Raw genomic sequence first — 27,907 nt, 5'->3', positions numbered from 1 at the left:
AACAAGGCTATTCACCCACTGTGGCTCTCCTCAGCCATGTGAGGTATTTTTATCCTTTAAATAAGGCTGTCTTGTATTCTTAAGCATTAATTTGGCCACTCACTCTAACCATACTCGTGCCACACAGGTAAGCTAGTGGACTTATATTTATTTTTCTTTTTATAAGTCATATTTGATAATGAAAGAGTGTCTCTAACAGAGCACCTGGAACACTGATGTTTAATAAAACTTGAAGAGCAAAGAACACATTTCCACCAAAGCAAGCAGTCGTACAAACTATTCATGATCAAATCCACTAATGCACCATTGAGTGAACAACTCCATAAACTGCCTCCAAAATAGGCTTACTAATTGTCTATCAAAATCAGAATTGCATTTTAATTTTCTTTCTCAATTAAACAAGTATTTTAAAATTAAAGTCTCAGTCAATATTTTAAAGAAAGAGAAGAATTGAGGAAAAGAAAATTATAAATATGATTTAACCTTAAAAGCTTCTTCTTTGTTGCTGAATTTTCTGAAGTCTTGGGAAAGCTGGATGTGTATTTCTGGGGAGTGCTCAATATGGGCTCAGCTGAATTTGCCCCTGAGTCAGTCTGTCTGTTCAAAGACCATCTTGCATCTGATTTAAAATCCACCCGGAATTTGTGAGGGGATTCTGAATCAATAAACAGGACATTCTCTGGGTCATCTTCTTTGTCACTATCTGATGAATACTCCAAAATTTCTGTAGAAATTGGCTGCAAAAATTAAGAAATGTAATTAAATATTCTTCATTTAAGTCCAAATGCATATATGTCTATCATTGTTTTGACAAAAAACTTAATACTCAAAAATAAAGAATAGTTTTAACTAGTTGTAAGCCAGGCATTATTTTATAGACTCCATCAAAATCAACACAAGTGTTTTTTTTTCTTATCATCCTTCAGCAAATCAGTGGCACGTATCATACGTACTCAAGTCTCCGATGTCAACCAGTAACATATCTGAGAGTCTAAAGTAGTCATTATCTGACACTCATGGGGGGGCATTGTTTCTTTCTTAGCTTTTCAGTTTTAGCAAGGAGATAACATTCATTATTTCTCATGAACCAGATAGAAAGATACTGTCTCCTTAGGTATAAAGTATTTTAATTCAGCAGTGAAGCCTTTTCTGGCACAATTCCAATATATTTTCTAAAGTTCAGTTAGAAATCTTTAACATAAACAGGGATTATTTAAGAATGCCTAACATTTCTTAAACTAATTCTTCATTGTTTTATTCAAATGTCTAAACTTGTAAAATAAGGTTATTTTTAAAAGTGGAAGTAGAAAGCTGAAGTTTGCATCATAAGGTCATATTGTAGAATCTAATACTTTCTTTTGATGCCTTCTGTCTTTGCTCTGACATACACTGTGCAGGATTTTAATGCCAATTTGACACGGCCCAGAATCATCCGGGAAGAAAGAATATCAGCTGAAAATGCCCTCATGAAACTGTCCAGTAGAGCATTTTCTAACTAGTGATTGACAGGGAAGCACCCAGACCCTTATGGCTGGTACCACTCCTGGTAGGTAGTCTCCGCAGGGTATAAGAAAGCAGACTGTGCTGGGCGGTGGTGGCAACACCTTTAATCCCAGCACTCAAGAGGCAGAGGCAGGCAGATTTCTGTGAGTTCAAGACTAGCCTGGTCTACAGAGCCCATCTATTTTGCTGGATTAATGTTGACCACATATCCCTGGCAATGCAGGAGGAGTTTGAGTGAAAACAGGAAGCAGAGTGTGAGCATATATATGCATTGTTATTGAAGTAGCTAGAGCTTGCTAATATGCACAGGAGCTTACTGCACTGGGTCTTCTCTGAAATTATATCGTTAAGTACATGTGAGAGTCTTTAAAATACTATTCAGTGTCATCTAAGAAACAATTTTAAGAAAAGAAAAAAAAAATAATGAAAAGCATGATTCTAGTTCCTATCCACCCTTGCGGTTCTAAGCCTAAATTGTGGCAGCAAGATACTTATCTATCAATTAATAAGCACTAGAAGTATGTGCTTTCGTCACAATAGGCTTCCAAATAAATATTAAAAATAAGTCACAAAAAGAACCAGAGCATTTTAAACTGAGAAAGATGGTTCACAATATCTTTAGTATTACTTGAGAAATGCATATCTAAATAATTTTATCTTTTCCCTATGAGCCATCCCTCCCACGCCCATGAGGACTGAGCACAGAGTTCTCTGTCACTTGTCACTCTTTCCGTCAGCAACTCCCCACAGCCCAGGCACACTATGAACTGTAATCCATCAGCCTGGACCTCTGAGCTGGGACTTTAGACCTGCGCCCTCAAGCACGACTGAGAAGTTTTCTTTAGAATAAAGGTTTTCATTTCATCCTAAAGTAAGATCTCTCAAGCTCAGTTCTGTTGCCAGTTAGAGCTAACACAATATGGAGACCATTACTGTGGAGTGTTTAGCAACATCCCCACCTACACCCACCAGATGTCAGGAGCACAAGTTCAACCCGTAATAATCACAACATGTCCAGACACAATGTAATGTTTCCTGGACGAGCTAGCCTCAGTTAAGAACCACTCTCCTAGAAAGAGGCACAGCTTGTGCTACAGACTCAGGCAGATGTGAGGAGGATTCAAAACACACTGGAGGCATGGTAGAGACCAGAACTGGTTCCTTATAAAACACTGCAATACAAGCATTGTCAAAGAAATTTTACTTGGGTTCTGAAAACACATCAAGAGGAGACCCTCTGTGGCCTCTGCATCAGCTCCTGTCTCCAGGTTCCTGCTGTGTTTGAGTTCCTGTCCTGACTTCCTTCAGTGATGAGGAAACATAATCCTAATAAACCTCCCCCCCCCCCCGCCGCAATTCTCTTTGGTCATGCTTTTTCTATTACAGCAATAGTGACCCTAACTGAGACATCATGTACAGGTCTTTGATTTTTGCTCCACTTATTGACATGTCTAGTTTTTTGTTTGTTTGTTTGTTTGAGTTCTTTTTGTTGTTGTTTGTTTTTACTAGGACCATGTTGTTTATAACAGTTTTGTAATATAGCAAGAAAACTGGTACAGTAATAACGCCAACACTGTACTTTTTACTCAGAAATATTTTAGTTTCTGGGGTCTTCTGAGGTTACCTATGAGTTCTGGAATTTTTATTGGGTTGACACTGAATTTGTAAGAGTCTTTTGGTAGGGTGGTCATTTTTACAATAATTCTACCAATTTCATGAGCTCTGAAAGTCTTCTCATGGTCTAGTGTTTTCTTCAATCTTTCTTTAAAGTTTTCATAAAGAAATCCCTCGCCTTTCTGGTTAATATTTATTTGTAGATTACTTAATTTTGTTTTGATTCTATTTTTTAAACTCCAATGGCCCACTTTAATATATTCCCTGTACTTATTACTAAAAATTAAAACAAGATTGCCTTTATTACAAGTTTCTGCAAATGAGAAAATCCAAAGATCCATCCCAATTATTACCTTCTAAACCAAAACACTTCCAAATTCTATTGACATTCTTTCAAGTTATTGTATTTAACCCCAGATTTGAGGCTTATAAAACTCACAGAATATTTGATACTCATTCTTGATTCTTTGGGTCAAATTAAAGTCATTCACATGTATTCAAACTTAACACATTCTAAATCATGTAATGGTAACAAGTATGGAAAGAGATCACCCAGCACCAGAAAAAAAATTAAAAATAAATAAATAAATAAATCTACCACAAAACTCACTACTGTACAGTTTAATCTTAAAAACAAAACCAAAACCTTTCACAACTGCTGTATGGCATTATCAGAAGTAAGGGCAGTATACAGCTTAGCCCTGAATTGACTGCCCTAATTTTTCCTAATTTTAGCATTCTCAGAAGGATCCTACCTTTGACACAGGCAGAAAGTGCAAAGGCATCTGAATGGTTCACCTTCTACAAACTCATTTCCATCACGGCTTTTTAGTTTCTTTTCCTTCCTCATCAGTATCTTCATCCTTGCTACAGGATCTTTGTGCGTAGACAGAAATGTACAGGCTCTTCTCTTGGGAAAGGCACTTTGGATCTCTCTCAAGATTTTCTCACTTTTGTTCTCAAGCAGTCTCATCTTCGCTGCGCAGCGGAGGTGGCAGCTGCATTAGAGGCCGCAAAGAAGAGCACACACTGCCGGGGAAGCAAGAGGCTTCTTAGCACTGGGGTTGAGGGGCAGCTTTTTCAGGTCCTGGCTGTGAGATTCCCAAATCATCCGAGGAGTCTTGTTCATCTGACTGAGGATATTCTGGATTCAGGAGTGGGTCGAACGCTGATGGATCCTCCATGACAATGGGCAGAATCCTTGAAAGTTAGCTCCAAACTGGTTAGTTTTGGAAAAGATAAGAGACCCAATCTCACTAGCAGAGGCAAAGTCTTGATTTTTAATTGTGTTTTGGTATATATAATGTAAATCAATTTTATAGGTCAATTTCATGTACTAATACTTTGCTAAAAGAACAGGTCATTTCTAAAAGTTTTCTGGTGATTTCTTATGTGTAATATATCATATTCAAATAGGAATAATTTGACTCCTTCCAGTTTGTATTCTTTAATTTCCTTCTCTTGTCTCTAACTAGGCACTATACTGAAAAGGACTGGGTAATAATAAAAACTCTGTCTCATTCCTGACATTAATATAATTGCTTTGATGTCTTCATTATTTAGGTTGATGTTGACTAGAGATTTATTGTATACAGCTTTTACTATGTTATAGTATGTTCCTTCCAGTCCTACTCTTTCTAGGACTTCTACAATGACAGAATGTTGGATTTTGTCAAAGGCCTTTTCTATACCTCTTTAGATGATCGTATGATTTGTCTTTAAGGTAGTTTATATGGCTTATTGCATTTATTGAGTCACATATGTTGAATCATTCTTGCTATGATTTTTCTATTATTTCTTGTCATCTACTACTGGATATGGGTTTGGTTTTATTTTTCCAAATTGCTGAGTTGCATCATGAAGTTAGTTGTGTTCTTTCTGATGTTTTAATGTAGACTGTTGGAGCTATAAATATTCCTCTTGATAATGCTTTTAATGTGTTCCATAGGCTTTGTTGTTCTGTGTTTTCACTTTCATTTAATTTCAGGAAGCCAAAATTATTTTTTCTTGACTTATTCTTTGAATCAAATATGATTCTGACTGAAGTAACCCAAACGGAGAAAAAAATGTCACACATTCTTTCTTATTTCTAGATATAGACTATTAATCATTATTTACATATGTAACCTGGAGCACAGAAACCAGGAAAGGGAAGAGGGTACACAGTGTGGGAGATAGGGGTGATATTCTAGAAATGAGGCTAGTATAAGACAGGTGCATGGAAGAGAAAAATTTAAAAACATGGAACATTTTAACCAGGCAAGAGAGAGCAAGGGCAATGCAAAGGGCAAAGCAGGGAAGTGGGATAAGTAATATGAAGAACACTTGAAAAAGCCACAGGGAAACTTTCTTTATGTTTCCTTTAAATAGATGTATAGACACCTGTTCATAGTTTAAATTTCTTCTCTTTGGTATTATTTGTTCTTGCTGTTCTATAACTCTCAGTTGTGTCATTAAATCACTAATGAGATTTCTCCAGTTGTTTAATATGGGCCCTTTGTGTCATGAACTTGCCACTAAGAAATGCCTTCACTTGTGTCACACAGGTTTGGATATATTGTGTTTTCATCTTCATTCAGTTCTGCACAGTTTTTCTTGTATCTGTTAAGACTTCCTTTGTATCCAAGTATGTGGTCAATTTTAGAGAAATTCTACAAACTGCTGAGAGAAAGTATATTCTGGAACTATACTATCCGAGGTGTTTCTTACTACAAATATCTGGCCTGGTCTTAGCTGAGTGGGTATTCTGCTTAGGTTGCTTTTCCCACTCTGGATCCCAGACAGTTTTGGTAGATGGGAAAAACAAAGTGTTTCTTTGGCTCAATGGTAACTCAGAGAAACAGACATGGTCTAGGCTGAGAGAACAGCAGGACAGAGCCAGAGGACTCTAGGACTGATCAAGAGATTGAGTCCCCAGGGAACGGAAATAAGGTAGGAGGAAGGGCTCCTGTAAACAGTTTGTAGCAGGACTCAGAAGTCCAGGAAGACCTAAATGGAAGACAGGAAGTAGAGAAAATTGCGTACTTGTGTCTCAACCTGGAGTTGCCAGCAGGGATCCCTGGTTGAAAGTGCTTCTGCAAGTCAGCAGCTAACACAAAGAAATAGAGATAGGCTAGAAACAAAGGGTGAGCAAGTCTACGCAATAGCTTTTTCTAAAAAGGAAAGAAAACTGCAGGCAAGGATGTGGGAAACAGGGAATACATATGCACTGTTGGTGAAACTGCAAACTGGTACAGCCTCTATGAAAAAGCCAGGGCACTGTTTCCTTTAAAAACTTAAAAATAGGTCTTCTATAAGACGCAGATCTTTCATTCTAGGGCATATAGCTAAGGAACCTAAGATCCTACTACAGAGACATACACTCATCCATGTTCACAGATGCTACCCACAATAGCTAAAACAGATAAATAGCTAGATGTCCATCAACAGATAAATGAATAATGAAAATATGGTACCTATACTTAATGAGTTTTATTTGAAAAAAATTGAAAGGAAATTTGTGAGTTAATACATGGGTCTGGAAAACATAACACTGAGTGGTGCGCGACAATTGTCTATATTCTTTTCAATTATGTTTTAAATAAATGCTGATTGGCCAGTAGCCAGGCAGGAAGTATGGGGGTGGGGACAAGGAGACAGGAAGTAGAGGCAGGTAAATGAGAACAGGAGAATTCTGGGAAGGAGGAAGCCCATTCCTCCCCAGTCCTGCTCAGACACAGAAGAAAGAAGATGTAACCTGCCCTGCTGAAAAAGGTACCAAGCCATGTGGCTAACATATACTAGAATGAGCTAATATAAGTTATAAGAGTTAATACGAAGCCTGATCTAATGGGCCAATCCAGTTTATGATTAATGTAGACCTCTGTGTGATTTCTTTGGGGCTAAACAGCTGTGGGACCTGGTGGGAGGGCAGAAACCAAGCAGGACAGAAACCCCAAAAACTGTGTGAAGAAATGCATATGCAGAAGAAGAAATGCTGCACATTGTTTAGACCTATACAATACAGAATATTAGAAATCAACCACTGACAAGGAGGGGAACACAAATCTTATGGGACGGGGGATAGCAGACAGGTAATATGAAGGAAAAAGGGGAAATCATGGGGTGGCAGGTTTTAAAACAGAGGATGTCAGTGTATGGCTGAGGCAGGAATGGAGGAGAAATATATAACACTAAGCATGTTTTTAGAAGCTATATTTTAAAAACCTACTATTTTATGAGCAACACAATATCATATTTAATGAAGAGTTCAAGTAGAGCTATTCTACATAAGAGATAAGAAACCATAGGTTGTCAAGTGAACACCCACTTCCAGGCAGAGGAGATACCCTCTTTTGAGTTGTTGGTCAGGAACATACTTCAGATCCTTCTACTGACCTATTGCCACTGCTCTACTTTTTCCACCAGAACTTGATTATGAGATGGTATTGCTAAAGACACCACTATATCATAGCACACGGAAAAACAAGGTTGGTACTAACCAAGAAGCTTCTTCTTTGGTGGCTAACCTTTAAAATACTGAAAGATGCAGGATAGATTATGGAGTTGGGTGATGACATCAACAGGCTTATACATCTGTGAACCTTGTGAGCTATAATAATGACTAGCATGACAAAATATGTTTATGGGTCTAATAGTGACAAGAATATTACAGCTAATTCCTGATTGGATGTAAGACCCAGTACTTAGAAGGAAACACGTTTCTGGTATAAATCTAGTTCCTGGTATATGGTTGGGGATGTCAACAGACCCCAAGACTGAACCTAGGACTATTCCATTAAATTAGTATCCATCTTTCTCCTAAATTCTTATCTTTACACTCATAGGGTAGTGCAGTTCTCTCTCTCTCTCTCTCTCTCTCTCTCTCTCTCTCTCTCTCTCTCTCTCTCTCTCAAAACTCATCAGGGTTTTCACTGTGCAATGAACAGTGATTAATAAACTCACAAGCAGAGTGAAAAGAACAAGTATTCGTACAGTGCCCTGGCCATAACCAGAGCATCAATACAATAGATACTAAATACTTTAAAAACTGTTCAATCTTTAACTATCATGGAAATGCAAATTAAAACCACTCTGATGACTGAATTATGGCTTAGTTAATAAAGTGAGGCTTTGGTCTGATCCCCAATCCTGTAAACCATGATCCAGCATGGCTGTAATCCGAGAACTTGGTAGCTAGAGGCCTGAGGACCAGAAGCCCAAGTTCTTTCTATTATCCAGCAGTTCCAGAGCATCCAAGATTAATGAAATTCTGTCTCAACAAAATGATAAAATAACTTTTAAAGATACTTTAAGATTCCATATTAACCGAGTCAAAATAGATACTATCAAAACAAAACTAAACAAAAATGTTGGTGAGAATATGGAGAAAGGAGGACCCTTATTTAGTGTTGTATGTGGAAAATGATAAAATTAATGTGGAAATTCTCAAAAAAACTAAAAATAGAATAAGATCAGAAAGATGGATGAGGGGGATAAGGAAAGGCTCCGGCCTTCAGTCCTGATGACTTGAGAACATCTAGGACCCATATGGTAGAAGAAAAGAGCTAACTTCCACATGCATATAAAGGGTTTTAAAAAACAGATTAATCACTGGGGGGGGGGGGCACACTTTTAATCCCAGCACTCAGGAGTTAGAGGCAGGACGCAGTTCTCAGTTACAGCTCCAGCACCACGCCTGCCTGTGAACCGCCATGTTCCCCACCATGATGATCATGGACTAACCTCTGAACTGTAAGCCAGCCCCCAATTAAATGCTTTCTTTTTTAAGAGTTGCCTTGGTCATGGTGTCTCTCCGCAGCAACAGAAAAGTGACTAAGACAGAAATCTAATAATGATGGATAGCTTGCTCAGCCTAGATATAGTAGGGAAAGCCTTGGACCTTCCCCAAAGCAATGTGCCTTATCCTTTCTGAGGAGTGAATGGGAGGAAGGTTGGGGGGGTAGGTGAAGGGAAGGGAGGAGGGGAGGGAGTGGGAACTAGGATTGGTATATAAAATGAAAAATGGTTGTTTTCTTGTTTTCTTTTTTCTTAAAATAATAATAATAATAAATAACATAGGTCATTTTTTAAGACAATGACACATATCTGGTCTTGGCAGCAGCAACCTACTTCAGAGAAGATAATGGATAGCAAAGAAACTCCACATGGAATTTACTTTCTTTGTGGCAAAATTAAGTGACTAGGCAAGAAAATGCCCTTGCCTCAACTGCTGAGAGTACGGTGTCCTAACTGAACATGTAGGACACAAAAAAGAGTGACTGCTAAACCTTGTCAAGACAAGGTGGAACAGTTCTTCAAACATTCTACTTCATAGAAAAGTCTATCAAATATTCTAGGTCTTTGGGCCAAAGATGGATACCCCAACATTGCAGAGAAATGTTGGGTAACTGTTCAGGAAGGCATCTGTTTCTAACATTTCTCAGATTTTTTGGAAATTGCATGTTGCACTTCTTGAATACTCAGTTAATACTATTTCTTTCTCAGATTTCTGAGTTGTTGAAGACTATAGTTATAGTTTTCCTTCTTTACGAGATTCAGAAAACAAATTCACTAAAGAAATATAAAGTGCATGAGATTGAGAGATATCAAAAGATAGTTTTGGATAGTAACGTAAGTTATGATAGAAAGTAAATCACATACAAGACTTTGGACTCACCAAGACAGGATAGATTATGGAGTATTTTCTCTGAATTTGTCAAATGCAAATGGACTAGACATTGTTGATGTACTTATTGCCTATATATAATATAGTTATTGTACTTATTGTATATAGTTTTTCTTATATTAGTTATAACCTGTTTTTATATTAGACAAAAATGGGAAATATAGTGATATCTTGTTTATGATCTAACAAATAAAACTTGCCTAAAGATCAGAGTGCAAAGCTAGCCACACTAATCAGTCATACAGGCCAGGCAGTGGTGGCATACACCCTTAATCCCAGCAACCACACTAGTTAACCATAGAGGTCAGGCGGTAGTGGTGCATGCTTTTTATACCAGCACTAGAGAGGAATATAAGGTGGAACTCACTCTTTTCAGTCTGAAGATTTCATAGAGGTAAGAACTCTCTAGTGGTGGGCTGTTTTGCTTCTCTGGTCTTTCAGCTTGAACCCCACTATCTGTGTCTGCATTTTTATTAGTCATGTTACATGTTTGAAGACAAAATTTATTGGGAATTTAATTGCCTATAATCTAGAAGATATCAGTGATATCACAAAGTTAAATAAGCAGAGGTAAAAAACAATGGAATTAAAAAAAAAAACAGTGAAAAAAGGGGGTATGTGTACTAAGGGAGTCTAAACCTAATGTAAAAAGTTGCCTAAGATTGTCCTAGCCAGGAGACCTGTATGACATTCTTTTACCTCAAGGTCCAGCTATAGCACTCTTGAGCATATACCCTCAGGATGATCATCCATCCTTCCACAGAAGACACTTGTTCAATCATGTCCATTGCTGCTCTATTTGTAATAGCCAGAAATTAGAAACAATCGAGGTGGTAATCAACAGAAAAGTGGGTAAAAAAAAAATGTGGTATATCTATACAAGGGAATATTACTCAACCATTTTAAAAGTGAAATCACAAAATCTGTGGACAAATGGATGAAACTGAAAAAAAAAAAATCCCAACTGAGGTATCCCAGATTCAGAAAGATGAATATAATATGTATTTGCTTATATGTGGATATTAGCTCTGAAGTCAAGAATAACTAAGCTACAATCTTCTTAAATCACAGACAATAAGAAACGAAAGGGTACAGATCTCATTAAGAAAGGGAAATAGAATAAATAGCTATGGATGATAGATCAGGGGCTAGAATGGTAGGATCAAGTGGGAAGGGGAGATAGAGATGGGTTTTGGCAGGAAATAGAAAGGGACAGCTAAAATTAGAGGCACTGAGGGGTAGTATAGAAACCTGATACAATAAAAAAAATTTCTAAAATATATACACATATGAAGGCTATCTAAATGAAATCACCACATAATGCAGGAGACAAACCCCTGAAGGCCATCTCTTGTCACCAAACAGGCTTTCAATACAGGGATTTGGTTTACATCTAATTGAGTTGTTGGCCAACGGGGTCCCATGAGAATCCCCAAACAACACAGGCTCAACTATAGATTGTTTTCCACAAACTGCTGCAAGGCCGCATTGATGGGATGATTGGTATTTGTGAATTACTGTTTTTAGAAAATTGTATTGGTACTGTTTCTTGTATATTGATATATTGAATATTGAATGTGAATGTTCCTGCCTCTATTTTTGTATAAGAGTATGCTTATAACTTTGTCTATATTGTATTGATACATCTACCATATTACAATGTACCTCTGATACTATTTATATTGTATTGATACATCTACCATATTACAATGTACATTTCTACCTCTGATACTATTTATATAATAACATTGTTTACATTTGATATGTAATGACATTGTTTACAGATGAAGATCATTGTCTTCATATATTGCACAGTTGTTTATTTCTCTTAGTCTTCAAGTTAGATAGGTATTGAGAATTATATGTTTGTCATATTTATTTTTAGGTTAATCAGGTTTTTTAGATACATAGAGATTATATTTAGTATAGATAGTATGATCTTCAGCCTCTTCGAAGAACTGTAGAAAAATGGCCTTTAATCTAACCTAGAATTCTGTGTCAACGAGACACAATCACTCCTGGCAACACCACTCTACTCCCGAGAGAATGTTGAGCACCAAAGACACGCCACTGGGAGCTTGTCTTCTTGGCAGAACTGGCCTTTGGGTTAAGAAAAGCCCATACCTCATCTACTGAAAAAGATACAGAATATCCAGAAGTAGATGAAACAGGATTGTCTTATCTTGCCAAGACAGGGTAGGATAGTTCTAAGAAAGTTCTTTGCCTTTAATAATGGTATGTCAGTTATGTTAGGCCTTAGCCAAAGTTGGTTGACTCAACATTGCAAACGAGACTTTGGGTGATTGCCCAGGTAGTCAGTTGTCTCTGTCATTTGTTGCACATTTTGGATATCTCTCGTTTGTTAGGTAATATTAATTCCCTTCTCAGATCTTTGACAGAGTTGAAGATTAGATAATTGTAGTTACTCTCTACATTATTTAGATTCTTTGAAATAGAACGTTTAGTATATTTATTATTTGTTTCTATTGTATATAGTTATATTTGGTTTGGCTCTATCTTATTTAGACAAAAAGGGGAGATGTAGGGGAGACTCAGCCAATTACCTTGCTAGCAGGGGGCGGGGTCCCCCGAGGATATTTTTTACTTATAAAGATTGCGGGCGTGCTCCCAGGAGCCCCTTCTGCTTTCCTGTTCTCCGCGGGAACCTCTGGTTTTGTAAGTCTATTTCCCCATTAAAGCTGTATATATTTTTACAATCTGTCTGCATTCATTTATGCTGTTACACCGCATTGTTGAAGACAACATCACACAACTCACTGAACATGGAGATGTCAAGCTAGTTCCTGCATAGAGCCTTTATCCCTAAATTCCAGCATCTTTATTACAGGAATACAGAATATTCTGCATACTCTAGAAAGACAAATATAAACACCAAGCCAGCCACAAAACCTTTATGTACAATGCTGTATTGCTTGCAAGGTATGTCAGAGTACAAGAGAACAAAGCTTGTGGGAATAACCAACCAATAACAGACTTGACTTAAGGCCACTCCATCAGCTGGAACCTATACTCAAGAGGACTTGGCTGACCAAGAACCAGAAACTAGATATCCCAGGGACCTAGGGGAAAACTGAATAATAGCAGTCTTAAAAAGGGAAAAAAAATTAATGATAAAATGACACTTAATGATATTCTGCTACACGCATAGATCCGTACCTTGTTCAGCCATCATCAGAAATGATTCCTCCTGCAGCAGATGGGAACAAATACTGAGACCACAACCAGCCATTACACAAAAGAGAAAGACTTTGGAAGCCCTAAATAGGGTGTTTCCAACAAATTCCTCCCCTCAGAGCTCAGGGAACACCACAGAAGAGGAAGTGGAAAGAATCTAAGAGGCAGAGGAAGGAGGACATCAAGAAAGCACGTTTAAATCAACAAGAACAAAGCTCATACGAACGTACAGAGACTGACGCAGTATACACAGGGTCTGCACAGGTATGCACCTGGCATATATATGGTGTGTGTGTCTTCTGGTTTAGTGTTTCTATGGGACTACTCTACGTACAAACAAATGGGTCTCTGACTCTTGAGACTTCTCTTGGGTTCTTTTCCTTCTGTTGGTTTATCTTGTCCAATTTGGTTTTGTTTTATCTTAGAATAATTTATTCTTTTATGCTTTTCAAAACATAAATGAATGATGCTGGGGGGTAGTAAGCACAGGCCTTTAATCCCAGCACTAGGGAGGCAGAGGAAGACAGCTCTGAGTGCGAGGCCAGTCTCTCTATAGAACAAGTTCCAGGGCAGCCAGGGCAACCTAGAGAAAACCTGTCTCAAAAATGGGAGGGAGGGAGGGAAGGAAGGAGGGAGGGAGAGAGGGAGGGAGGGAGGGAGGGAGGGAGGGAGGGAGGGAGGGAGGGAGGGAGGGAAAGAAAGAAGGAAGCCTAGTCACTAGGGTAAAGTTAACACATAGCCTAACACTTATACCTGCTAGGAAAAGGGGAAAATTTTTCTCCAATAGAGTAACATTAGGTATATCAACATCTTTTATGTGGTTACAGTTTGATACTGGGTTTTGGAGGGCTATATTTTCATTTTTTTTCTTGGTTTTGCAGGTTTTGTTGTTGTATTTGGGTTTTAATTGTTTTTTAAGAAAGAACTGAAAGTTGGGTGTAGAGTATTTGGAAGGACTTAGGGGAGAGAAAGAATATTATCAAATATATTTTAGTTTAAAATTATTTTAAAGAAGAAAAAAAGAAAATGTAAGTCAGTGCCTGTTGTATGTTTTATCAGAGGCTTTAAAAAGTATATGCCCTCCAATTATAGGTTTTAGGAAATAAAATGTTCATACCATGTTTGAGAATTTTTTTTGCCGTTCTTTAAAAAAAATAAATGTTTATTTCAAGTATGAAAAGTAATGTCAAGACATCTTCCAAAAACTCCATTCATGTTTGAGAATTTTTAAGTCAAAATTCTGCATTATAAACTTGTGGCATGAATATTTAGAATTGTATATACAAACAAATTAAATAATTTAAGTATAAAAAGTAAAACTGAATTTGACAAAGAGAAAGAAATGTTAAAGAGAATTCAAACTGAAACAAAGATAGAATTTAAAATTTTAACAAAACTAAAAAACTCAGGATGAAAGCCTTACAAGTAGAATGGCTTAAATACAAGATAGCATATCAGCACTCAGAGAAAAGGTAGAGCAATCAGCCCACACAAGCAAAAACTGTGAAGGAAGATAAAGAAACAAGAAAGAAAAATGCAGGAAATGTGGGACAGTATAAAAAAAAAAAGACATTTAATTTATAAGCATAGATGGAAAAGAATCCTGGACCAATGGGATAGGTCAGGCCTTAAACAAAATCACAGAAGATCCAAAGGTAAAGCTAGATGTACACTGACACAGGAAGCACACAAAACACCAGGTACATAAGATCCGGAAAAAAACTCCCCATACCATATCATAATTAAAACATTAAATATACTAAACACAAAGTATTAAAATCTGCAAGAGAAAAAATATAAGACACATGTAAGGAAAATCCAGTGGAATATCAGCTGATTTCTGTAAGGAAACTGAAAACCAGAAGATTCTGGAACAATGTACCTCGTTATAAAAGAAAGGCCACGGATGCCAACCAAGACTACTATTCCAAGCTAGAATATCTGCTACAGTTGAAGGAGGAAGAAAAACTTTCATGATATAAAGAGGCTAAAGAAATTTATGACCACCGAATACCCCTGCAGAAAATATGGAAGCAATACTTCAGAATGACAGGAGGAATAAAACAAAAAAGAAACTGTAGACACACTGAAGTGATAATTACTGAAACAAAAGGACGAATAAAATACAAGTGGAATAAAGAAACAAAACAAAATGATGCAATCAAGAAACATCTTTCAACAATAACTTTAAACATTAATGGTTCAACTTTTCAATCAAAAGATATAGGATGGCTGATGGGTTAAGCAACAAAATACATTTTTTTTCCACTTGTCTACAAAAAACTCATCTTAGATTTAAAGATGGCACCACCCTTAAAGTGAAAGGACGGAAAAAAGTATTCTGAGCAAATGGAACCAGCAAGCAAGCTGTGGTAAATTTTACAGTTGGGTTCAACCATTAGGGCTTCCTATACGTTCTGTAGAAGCATGTATTGTAAGGGCTTTCTCAACCCACAGAGGACTGGATACTAGCACATATTATGATCGTTTCACTAATGAATGTATTTGTACATCTGTCAGACTGTGAGCTCCCTGAAAGCCTGACTTGTGTTTACGTCTGCCTAAGAATACAGTCTTCCCAAGAGAATCGACTGAAAGAACACAAAACGAATGAATCTTCACACATCACTCGCTAAAAAGTACGCATCTGATTTATTTCAACAGTGCAGGAGCCTCTTCTTTCACGCCACACCGTCTCCTCAGGACCTAGGGCCCTGGGCAACTTCTGAAGAGCAGTGAGGAGCCAGACTTGGGGGGAAACTGAACAGGCTTCTTTTGACTTCGGTGAAGGAGCCATCAGGCTTCTTCCTTTCTACATGTCATATACTAGACTCTCAGTGACCATAACCAAGTGATGCACTTAAGCCATTGCTTAAACTGTAAATTACCCACTGTGTCCTTTTTATAACTGCCAGTCAGAATACCAACTGCCTATCATGACACAGCAACTGAGAAGCGCGAGGCTAAAGGGCTTTGTTGGGGACAATTCACTTGTGATTTCCTGATAGACTTTCTCAATCCAAATCGTGATGAAATAGCCAGTTAGTGTTGCAATGCACTTATGGCTTTAGATAAAAACACAAAGTACTCAAGACAGAAGTAAGTGGCTGGAGAGAAGCGTATGCAGCAGGAAGCTGTTCCTCACGAGGACATTGCAGTGTCTAAGATAAAGAGGAAGTGAAGAGGGAGAGTAAGCATCTTAAGCACTTCAGAAACTACTGGAGAAACCACAGTCTCAAACATGACTAAAACACTACGTTCAGATCATCCTTAGCTATAAATGTAAAAGCCAAAACTGCACGCTGGCTAGGTAGGTGGTCCACAAAAGCCGTCATGTCTATGCAAATCCCATTATGTAAGAACAGCTACCTATTTCCAGCTCTATTTCTTAGAGAAACGGTTTCTGAGAAAACATCTGATGACGATAGCAACTAAAGAGACAGAGGGAAGGACTCTCCCACTCGCTCACTTCGATCACTCTAAGAGTCTTAGTCAGGGTCACCTTCATTTACAGTGACCGGAAACAAGCATCCTCTTTAGCTAGAATCCCTACCACCAATGGCCCTTTCCCAATCGGTTTCCAATCTCTATATGAGAAATGCCTATTTCCATGTTTCTAGGAAGTGTGTACCAGTCACAAAATATAATACCTGTCATTTCTTTGGCAATACAGCTGTCATGTCTTCATCATAAGGTTTGAAAAACTAGCAGGAAGCTATTTCTAGTCCCTTCCTCTATAGATACTTGAACCTCATAGGAACTTCAATATCTAGCTATATCAACTTACTTTTCTTTAAAAGGCAGAAGAGGTTTATTTTTGCTTTACAGTTCCAGAAGGGAAAACACGGGCATGTGTATGTGAGAGGGTACAACTAAAAAATTAAAATAAAATAAACTGCCAACATGACTGCTCCATTACTAGGGAAGGCTTTTATTGCACGTCTGAGAGAAAGAACAGCCAGAGGCATCTGGAAGAGTTCAGAGTAGAGAGAGAAAGAAGACTGGACACAGCCAGGGCTAGGGAAGCGGGAGAGAATATTGGAGATAGCGAGGTAGGAAGAGATGGAGACCAGAACACAGTGAGAAGGAGAACAGCAGGTGGTAGAGAGGTGGAGCAGGAGAGAGTAAGAAGAGAGCACATACATATCATGCCATTATAACAAGAGTAAATGGGTGTCGGGAGGAGGGAGCCTGGGGAACTGAGAAGGTCGAGGGTGCAGCACCGACTGTGAGATGTATAAAGGTACTTGTGCTCCTGAGGAAGCCTGGAGGGGCAAGTGATTTGATGTGCAGCCACAGGTACACATTTGCCCTTTCTACTGAGATAAGGTGGAAAGACTCCTTTTGGTAGATGGGAACCAGTTTCACAAGTTCCTCAGGACCACTGGCTTTCACTGAACTGCCTGAAACCATCCTATACGCCATTTCTAAGCTGAGCTCATTTCTGGATATCTGGACCATCTGTTTGGAGTGTGGAAAACTGGAGTTTCCTTTGGACCTGAAAGGGAAGGCACTAGGCAGGAATCCAAAAGCAGTGATATTTTATTATTTCTTTAATCATACCCAGAATAGTTTTACCTAATGCTTAGAAGGATCCATAGAAAAGACTTTTTCCATTAGTAAGCAGGAAATTGAGTGCTGCAAATTGTAAAGCTTTGATATTAAATATCTTGACAAAATGTTCATGTATGGGAGGTTTGGTCTATGATACAGATGGTATTCAGAGGAGGAAGGTTGGGGAAAGTAATTGGATCCTGAAGGGTCTGACTTAATAAAAAGATTAATCCAGTTTAAGATTCATGATTTAATGACAGGTCACTAGAGCTATGCCTTTATAGAATTTATTAATTCCTCTGTCTTTTGCCTCATCCTCTCTACTTATGTCTGTCTCCTGTACCATGCAACCCTGCATAATGTTCAGTTTCACCTCAGGTCCATAGGAACCAAGTGAATGTCCAAGGCCTGAAACTTGTGAAAACATAAACGAAAATAAATCTTGCCTGTCTCAGTACGAGTCATGGTAACAGAAATCTAACACAGCATTCATGTCTTATAGTCAACAGCCGGCTTTATAAATATAGGACATTAACGAGGTATTAATGAGGACATACCAATATCAATTCCTAAAAGACCAGAAGTAACTTTCTTTGCTATACATTAGCTACTTTGCACAAAAACGATGTGCAAGTGGAGGATAAGCAGAAAATCCACTTTTCACTCTATATCACAACTACACGTTCTCCTCAGCAAGAGGCTCTAAGGGCCTCCTTTTTATTCGAATGGTTGAAATCTTGTTTTAACATCTACTACTTCACTGACACTGTTATACTCAGCTACTGGGTATCCCCACCACAATCATCTATTTACAATTCTCAGCTCCTTCCAACTCTGAGAGCAGCCACAGACATTTGCTATGGTTTCAGAATAGGACCTGGGCCCTGATCAAAGAGCATATCCCTCTCATCGGGTGAGGATATGAGGTACAGACAGCAATCTAGAACCAAAGCAGGCAGAAATGAAATCAACTGCCATCCCAGTCTTGAACTTCTTAGCTTCCAGAACTACGAGAAACAAATTTCTGCTCTTTGTGAGCTACTTAGTCTATGGTATTTGTGCCAGCAGTCCTAATGCGCCAAGACAATATCCATGGTCCACAGTTTCTAAGCCTTTTGACTCACTATACACTTAGGATCTTCATCTTTCCTGCCTTCAGCTTCCTTTTATCTCCACATAATCCCTTCTCTTCCATAACCTGTATTGTCTGAAAAGACTTCCTGAATACCAAGTATCTGCTAGATGTTGCTGGTACCACACTAAAGTCCAGATTGTATTAAGTGCAAGGGGTTAATGGAGAGAATAGGATATCAGTCAAACTTCTTGCCCACCACTTAACTTCTTTATATGCCCATTGATGTGGGATGCCCTTCTGTATGCTGTGAATGTCTTATTACCATTGGTTAATAAAGAAGCTGATTTAGCCAATAGCCAAAGAGAACCGAGACAGCCGGGAAATCCAAGCAAAGATTAATGGAAAAAGAGGGCAGAGTCTAGAAAACACAAGCAGCCACCAGAAAAGCAAGGTGTGAGGTAACAAACCTCATGGTAAAATATAAACTAAAAGAAATAGGTTAATTTAAGCTGTAAGAGCTAGTTAATAATACGTCTGAGCTATTAGGCCAAACAGTATATAATTAACATTAAGCCTCTTCGTAGTTATTTTAAAAGTGGTTGTGGGACCAGGTGGGATGAGAAACCTCCAGTTACAGCCCATCTTCCTACGAAGTATATGAGATCCACAGTGGTGCATGCTATCTATACTCTTCAGTTGTTGTTCACAAGCTTTGTATTAATTTTCTATAGTGTGGTCATAATTTGCATGAACTTAGAGGCTGAAAGAAATGCCCATTTATTAGCTCACGGTTAGCAATCTGTCTCAATTCAACTGGCTCCACTGCGCAGCATACCACAAAGCCAACACCAAGCTACTAGCTGGGCTTGGTTCTCCTTCAGAGGCTCTGGAGATAAATCTCAGTTCCAAGACCATCTTTGGTAGAGTTCAACTCCTTTCAATTACAGGACGTAAGTCCCATTTCTTCACTGGCTACCAGTTAAGTCTGCTCTAAGCTCTGAAATGCTGTTATTTGTGGTGCTCCCCCCATCACCCTTACATCGTCAGCAGCTCATCAGCCCTAGTCGTCTTTTCAATCACTGACTTTAATGCTAAACACATACCTAATGGCTCACAGGATTAGGTCATACATACTGAAGATGAATTACCTTCTGAAAATCAAATGTGACATAGTACAAAATTTAATTACAGTAGTAAAATCCACTGAACTCAGGGCAACAGATCTTGCTATGCATAGTAGAAAGTAGGTACATTAGAGGTCATTTAGAATTTACTAGCACAGTTAAGAAACACACACACACAAAAAAAGTAGAAGAAGAAGAAAAAAAACCTGACCTTTAATCCCAGTACTCAGGAGACAGAGGCAAGCAGATCTCTGTGATTTCAAGACCCCTGGTCTATATAGTGAATTTCTATTTAGAGAAACCTTGTGTCAAAAAAAAAAAAAAATCAAGAAGAAAAAAGAAGGGAAGAAAGGGAGGAAGTTATAGCAGGGCATAATGGCATACACCTTTGATACTGGCACTAGAGTGGCTAAGGCAGGAAGAGTTTGAATTCAAGGCCAGCCTGGGCTACCTGGCAAGATTCAATCTCAAACAAATAATATGTTGTAACATTGCTTAGGAATAGGTCCTGAATATTTGGGTAATCTTTTTTTTTTAATGATTCATTTATTTTTATTTAATGTGCATTGGTTTTTGCCTGTATCGCTGTCTGTGTAAGGGTGTTGAATCCCCTGAAGCTTGAGTTAGAGACAGTTGTGAGCTGCCATGTGAGTGTTGGGAACTGAACTTGAGTCCTGTAAGAACAGACAGTGTAGCATTAAAATTGAGAGTAGACTTTTAAAATGGTTATATCAACTTGGCATAATAATTTTTTGTTCTTAAAAATTACAGATTTCTGTCTAATGGAAATAAATTGAAATACTTTGTTTTATATATTATACACACAGTATTTATATAAGAACTTGCTTATGCTACCATTTGTTGCTGCTGAAAGAAAGTTAATTTTATATTCAATTAACATTTGAAAATATATTCTAATGTTTTCTTAAGTGGACAAAAATACAATCATCAAACTTCTTAATAAAAATATTTCTCTAAGCATAAAAGAAAAGAACAGTGTTCTTAAATGCTAGGCTATCTCTCCTGCCCCCCTTTTGTGTGTCTTTCTTTTATTTTGAGGGGGTTGTTTGCGACAGGATTTCTCTGTGTACCCCTGGCTGTCCTGTAACTTGCTCTATAGACCAGGCTGGCCTCAAAATCAAAGATTCAAATGCCTCTACCTCCTGATTTCTAGACATATACTACTTAACTCATTCTGGCATCCTGTTGCTCTTAACACATACATTTTACCTTTCCTATTACCCCATGAAAGGCATGTACCTCTGTAACTGTGTCTCCTTCTCTCTCAACCTATATGTCATAGTATCTTATGGAGCACACACAGAAAACTAAAGAATGATTTTTTACCTACTATCCTAGTTTGCTTTGTGTTACTGTGATAAACCACCATGACCAAAGCTGGGCGTGGTGGTGCACGCCTTTAATGCCAGCACTTATGAGGCAGAGGCAGGTGGATCCCTAAATTCAAGGCCAGTGTGGTTCCAGGACAGCCAGGGCTAAACAGAGAAACCCTGTCTTAACAACAACACCCCCCACACACACACACAAAAAGAAATACTATAAATAAAAACAACTTGGAGAGGATTGAGTTTATTTGAGTTACATATCCCAAGTCACAGCCCATCATGAAAGGAAGTCAGAGCAGGAACTCAAGGCAGGAACCCGAAGATAGGGACTAAAGCAAAGGCCATGGGGCAATGTTGCTCACTGGCTTGTTTGGCTTCCTTTCTTATATAACCCAGGACCACCTGCAAGGGAGCAGCAGCATCCACAATGGGCTGGGCCTTCCCACATTAGTCATCAATTCATGAAAACACTCCACAGACTTCCTAACAAGGCCAGAGTGATGGAGGCATTTTCTCAATAAAGGTTCCCACTTCTCGCATGAACCTAGCTTGTGTGAGATTGACAAAACACTAAATAGCACACCCACAATCCAATCTACACCTCTAGTCCTGATTTCTTACTCATTCTTATAATCTTTCATCTTTCTTTGCCTAGAAGAAAAAGGGTTAATAAATTAGGCAGTCGAATCTGGTCTAAATGAGAACTGAAATGATTGTTGTTTAACATTTAAGTTATAGTTAAGATTCTAAAAAGGCATATAAATGGAAAAAGATTCAAGAAAAAGAAATTTCTTCCTTTGGACATCAAGAACAAAGAACAAAAAAAGGCATAAAGCAAGAAAAGTGACAGACCATTAAAAATGTGTCCTCTCATGTGTATAAGATGTATATAAGCTGGTAAACTGTGAAAAGTCTATCTATAGGAGGCATATAAATGAGGGACCTCCATGTCATCATCAAAGACTGGGGCATAGTAAACATGTTCTTAAGTACTTACCAATCAACAAGTATGTAGTTACATGTCTAAAAATGGCAAGTAATAATAGATCCTTATATTCATCTATTTAAGTCTCTATAAAAGATTCAGGCTATGTTCACTATACAGGAAGAGAATTCTGGGTATCAGGACAGGAGTGAGGAGGTTCTTACTCTTTACAGTCCACGGGAACTGGAAAGACACAGTACTTGAGGAAGGTGGCAAAGCTGTCCCTATTTAATACAGAAACTGGGATCATTCACCTGGAGCTTGTAATAGAGCTCAGTGCTTGGAACGGTCTCCACACTTCTTAGGGAAAATATACATGTGTCTTAAACCACCTTAAATTCTAGAAAAAAGAATAAAAAAGTAGGGAAGGTTTGATTGTGGCCCACAGTTTGAACAGATACAATCAGTCATGGTATGGAAGACGTGGTGGGAACCATGAAGTGAGAAACAAACTAATGTTAAGTAAATACTATTTTATAGATGACAGAAGTCAGGGGTTATAAGATCACAACACTAGTAATTTACCTACCTATTTTTATAACACCATTGGCATATAATCCATTTATCAGTTGCACTTATTAAAGACTTTCATCACTATGACTCATATTTCAATACTTTAAAGCATAACATATTAATGGAATTGTGAAATATGTAAAATTTTCACTACAGATAAAAAATGTTGGTTCATATATATTTATATGTATATGTATGTATGTAACAATAATTAGTGGGAAAAAAAAAAGAGCCCAAGAATTTGAAACAGCATGGAAAAGTATTTGGGAGGGTTTAGAGGAAAGAAAAAGGAAGAAATGATGTGATTCTATTATGATGTGGGATTACCCTCTGTATACTGTGAATGTGTTTGGTTAATGAATAAAGAAGCTGCTTGGGTCTATCACAGATCAGAACAGAGTTAAGACAGGAATTCTAAGCAGAGATAGAGGAGAAAGTAGACAGAGTTAGTGAGATACTATGTAACCATCGGAGAAGACAGATACCTGGGAACTTTACAGGTAAACCATGAGCCTCATGATAAAATATAAAATAATAGGAATGGGCTAATCTAATTTATTAAGATGTAAGAGGTAGCTAGAAATATGTATAAGTTACTGGCCAAACAGTGATTTAATTAATATAGTTTTGTGTAATTTTTTCGGGTCTAAGCAGCCCAGAAACAAACAAGCAATCTCCCATCAACACTGTTAGAATCTCAACAACAACAACAAATTAAATATTGGTTCATGAGTTTTATAATTCTACTGTGAATACAAATGTAGAAAAGTTTATAGGCCAAGAATCCTACAAACAAGGATAAAAACCTCAGAAAAATACCTTAAAGCACTGAATGCACAACAGAAACAATAAGTTTTTCACTTTTGAGCTTTTGCTCTATGTGACTGTGTGTGAACTTGAAGAAATGAGGATGACTGACTCACATACAGTTCTGAATGGTTAGCATTCTGGAAGTTGACAGTACCTAGAAACACTGGAATCATACTCATCAACAGTCAGAGCTAGCTGGAACTGACCTGCTAGGCCAAGAGAGCCTTTCTGGGTACACATGGCCCTGGCTTCCTCTCCTAAATCATCTGCTTTGGTGCATGGATCTACATAGTTTAAATATCAATAACAAGCAGACTGAACAGAACATATTTCTCCAAGATCATCATATTGCAATTTTAACAGTATAATATGGCTCTGGAACAATAAGAGGCAAATTATCAGCCACACAGCAAAGAGATTGAGAGTTAGATCTTGCTGTCTGTCTCCCAGAAAAGTGAGCACCTCCACTTCTATAAAGGAAGCAGTAACTTGTTCCGGGTCTTTATGCTTGCAGGCATAGGCACCCTGCCAGTTCTCACTGCACCATAACGAGTCTGCTCCTACTGAGAGCCTGTATCTGGGGGGGGGGGGGAGCCAGAGCGTATTCTGAAATTATTTCATTATTCACGAAATATTCTCAAAACAAAAAGTATAGACAACACACAGAAATCACCAGGCGGTTTTCAGAAATGAGATGTTCCCTGCACAGAACTTTATAGAATACAATAATAAATGATCAATGGTTAGGTAAGATGATGTTCTAGAACTATAGGGACAATGCTCAAATCAACCCACTAACCTTGTCCCTAAAGAAAACAGTATTTCTATGGGAATGATATGAGAGGTTTTAGCCTTGAGGAAATCTGACATTTTGTCATGGCTCCTGATACTTTTGGAAAACAGGTCACTATAAATTTTTATATCTAAAATGAATATATTTGGGGGAAAACTGAGATTGTTGCATTTTGGTTTTGTTTTTTGTGGTTTTTCAAGACAGGACTGCCCTCACCCAGGCCTGGACTAACCACAAACTAACAAGGTATCTCAGACTAGCCTTTAATCTGTGATACTTGTGCTTCAGCCTCCTAAAACCTAGGATTACAACATGCCACTGCATGTAGCTTGCCGAAAACATAAAATATAAAATAAGAAAGACATGCCAAACAGTGAATTGGATGGAAAGATAGGGGAGGGGAAGGGAAGACAAGGGAGGGAAAAGAAAGGGAAGGGGAGAGAAAGGAAAACGGAAGGGAGGAGGAAGGAAAGAGGAAGAGAAAAGGGAAGGGGAGGGGAGGAGAGGGAAAAGGAAATAGAAGGCAAGGAAAGGGGAGGGGAAGGAAGAGGAAAGGGGAGGGAATAGAGTAAGGAAGGGAAAAGAAGAGAAAGGGAGAGAATAGGAAGGGAAGAAAAGAGAGAAGGGAAAGGAAGGGAAGGAAAAGGAGGAAGGAAGGAAGGAAGGAAGGAAGGAAGGAAGGAAGGAAGGAAGGAAGGAAGGAAGGAAGGAAGGAAGGGAAGGAAAAGGAGGAAGGAAGGAAGGAAGGAAGGAAGGAAGGAAGGAAGGAAGGAAGGAAGGAAGGAAGGGAGAGGACAGACTAGCTAGACAGCAAATCAATAGAAATTATTTTTATTTTTTGTGGGTTTTTTTTTTTTTTTTTTGGATTTTTTCAAGACAAGGTTTCTCTCTAGCTCTGGAGCCTGTCCTGGAACTAGCTCTTGTAGACCAGGCTGGCCTTGAACTCAGAGTTCTCTGCCTCCCAAGTGCTGGGATTAAAGGCATGTGCCACCACTGCCCGGTTTGAAATTCCTCTTTTTTTTAAGGGTCTGAACACCCAACAAACCTGCTGCCATCACAGATAAGCATATTTTACTTGGACCTCTTTACTATTGTTTTCTGACTTTCATGAAGCTTTAAAATATCACACACTTAACATAGATGAAGTCTTTTCCTTTCAATTTCCTTATCTAATTTTCTTTAGAACTCTAAACTTCAGGCTTTAGTTTTTTTCTTATATGTGAAAACCATGCAAAAGCATTTACTCACTGTATTTTCCTCTGAAGAAGTCAATTAAAAACAACCTCTACATTATATGCTAAGGAAAGTAAACACTACCACACTTTATCATACAATAATGTAACTCACTACCACAACAAAATGATAGAAGTAAAAACCCGAGGCAAGTGAGAGATCTGATTCAAGCAAACATGCCATCTCCCGTGATTACTCTACACCTGCCACTCTGTTCTCCATCAGCAGGTTCCAGAAAGCCTCAGGTAAACCACAAGACAGACTTCCACCCGAGCAATACCATAGTCTCTCACGCAGGCCAGGTTAGGGCAGCAAGTTCTAACAGGTACCTTGGGAGTGGAGACTGGGACAAAGTGGAGTGACTTTCCCTCCCCCAGACCCAAATACCAAGGGTGCCAAGACCCAGACGCCAGGTTTCAACACATTAGTAAATGATGACAAGAAGCAAACTAGCATAGCTAGTTAACTGCTCCCTTACAAGTCTAAGGAGTAAATCCATACCTCCTTTTATTACTTTAAGTAAGACTTTTAAGAAAACCTTAAATGAGTGTTCAAGTTAAGCTGTCTAGACAAACAACAAGGATGACTAGCCTCATTATGCCCCTTACCAGTGTAATGATCTGTCCTGTCTCTTTAAGAGACAAGCCATGCCCACTCCCTCCCCCTTCCACTGAGGCAGGCAGATCTTCCTTCCTGCTTGTAGCCTGAGTCCCTCTCAAAGAGAGACTCCCCACTTCTTCCCTTCCCCCTTCTGTCTGATTCTCTCTCTCTCTCTCTCTCTCTCTCTCTCTCTCTCTCTCTCTCTCTTTCTTTCTCTCTGCCTCACTGCTCTTCTCCCCTTCTCCTTTCCCCCTCCATAACCCACTAAATAAATATCCAACCTCACTCTGCATGGTGTTCTATCCACTGTCTCTTGCCCACAGCTTGGGACCTGCTACCCACTCCTGCCTCTTGGCCTGCACTTGGGGATGCACAGCATATTTTCATTAATCCATTACAACCAGCAAAGTAATTCCAAACACATTTTTATTATTTGAGATACAACCAAGTAGTCTCATATACAAAATAAACACAGTAATACTCATTTCAAAAGAGTCACTCTGGAAACTGAAAAGGAAAATACTATGTAAAAGATTCTGTAGTACCCAACATCCTATGACCATCTTAGGTAGATACCTACAAATGAAAGCTGTCACGACTGTAAAAATGTAAGACTGAAGTTTACTATCCAAATTTTTCTAACACCTTTATTCACATTTATCTTACATTACGTAACAAGTACTGTACAAGTCCCCTTCCCACCCATCACAAATAAACTACCTTTTCAATAATGGGCTTCATTAAAATTCCTTCTGGAAATATCAGTGCTACAAATCACAGCCACTTACTCAATTCATGGGACATGGATTAATGTGTACTACTACAGAGAAGGCTGGGAAGAGATTTTCAAAAGTTGAAGCTCTGTAGTAATATGTGTTTATTATCCATTTGTGGGGTTTTTTTCTATTAAAGCACGAAATTATTCTTAATCTAGCTTTTCTCATGGTTACATATTCTGATTATATCAATACCTGTTTGGCCAAGTACTCTAGGCTATAACATCAAAGTCTCAGTATTAATGAAGTCCTCTGACGGGGCATTCCTTGCATAAAAATTATGTTTCCATGACAATTCATTACAAATACACTAGTTTGATCATATACCCTCATTTCATGAGTACCACCTGATAAAAGTAGAGAATTTTTTATTCTTTTATTTTTTTATATATGTGTACATTCTATTCGCATGTGTTCATTGTGTGTATACCACATCTATTTAAGTACCTGTGGAGGCAAGAAGTGGATTTCCTGGAGCTAGAGTTACAGGTGGTTATCTCTATTTCTATTAATACCGTTATGTCTAATCCCTTGTCCCAGGACTCAAGAACCTGGGAATCCCAACAGGTGCACTCAAGACATGATCCATGTCCATAACATTTGGAAGGATATCAATGAATACTTTCAGTGAAAGAAGGTTTCACAGGAAAGTAAGTTTCTTCAAATACCACTAAACTCTTGAAGAGCAGTTAATGTAACCTATGTATGGTGGGGGGAGAGGAAGAAGGAAAGGAAAAAGAAGGAGGAGGGGAAGACAGGGGGAAGGAAGGGAAGAAGGAGGAGGGGAAGAAGGGGGGAAGTAAGGGAAAGAAAGGATAAAGGAAAGGAAGAAGAAGGAGGAGGGGAAGAAGAAGGACGGTGTGGAGGCCAAAAAATGCAGGCCCATTTCCGCCTTGTCTGATGGTCAGAAAGTCTGGAGGTCTGACAAGCATAGTTGCAAGACCTAACTCAGGAGGTGATTGCTTGGTTCTTTTGAAATTAAGATAGCTCAATCTAGTAAATCCATGCCATCATGACAGGGAGTCAGGATATGCAAATGTACTTCTACTCCTTCTTTAGTAACTATGAGGTCACCTAGGAAAGTGCAGTCTTCAAAATAGGTGACCTAGAGCACCTTTG

At 38.4% G+C, this 27,907-nt stretch overlaps 1 protein-coding gene across 4 annotated transcripts in view; it reads right to left on the bottom strand.

The window, feature by feature from the left end:
- Spidr (scaffold protein involved in DNA repair) overlaps window positions 1-27,907 on the bottom strand; it is a 225,393-nt gene that overhangs the window by 151,204 nt on the left and 46,282 nt on the right. For 2 of the 4 annotated variants that reach the window (XR_009056844.1, XM_057764937.1), the window contains exons 1-2: window positions 3,873-4,235; window positions 484-737 (exon numbers count right to left, since the gene is read on the bottom strand). The exons of 1 other annotated variant lie outside the window; for it this stretch is intronic. Coding sequence is in view for 2 of the 3 variants with exons in the window: in XM_057764937.1 (XP_057620920.1) it covers window positions 484-737; window positions 3,873-3,902 (284 nt within the window). In the remaining variant the exon portion in view is untranslated. Of the gene's footprint in view, window positions 1-483; window positions 738-3,872; window positions 4,236-27,907 lie in introns of those variants that run through there. One more of the 4 variants, XM_057764939.1, reaches the window with a different exon arrangement.

This window comes from Chionomys nivalis, chromosome 3, assembly GCF_950005125.1.
Source record: "Chionomys nivalis chromosome 3, mChiNiv1.1, whole genome shotgun sequence".
NCBI classification, from domain to species: domain Eukaryota; kingdom Metazoa; phylum Chordata; class Mammalia; order Rodentia; family Cricetidae; genus Chionomys; species Chionomys nivalis.
The sequence above is the reverse complement of the archived record's forward strand: the minus strand, read 5'-3'. Positions and strand labels throughout refer to the sequence as shown.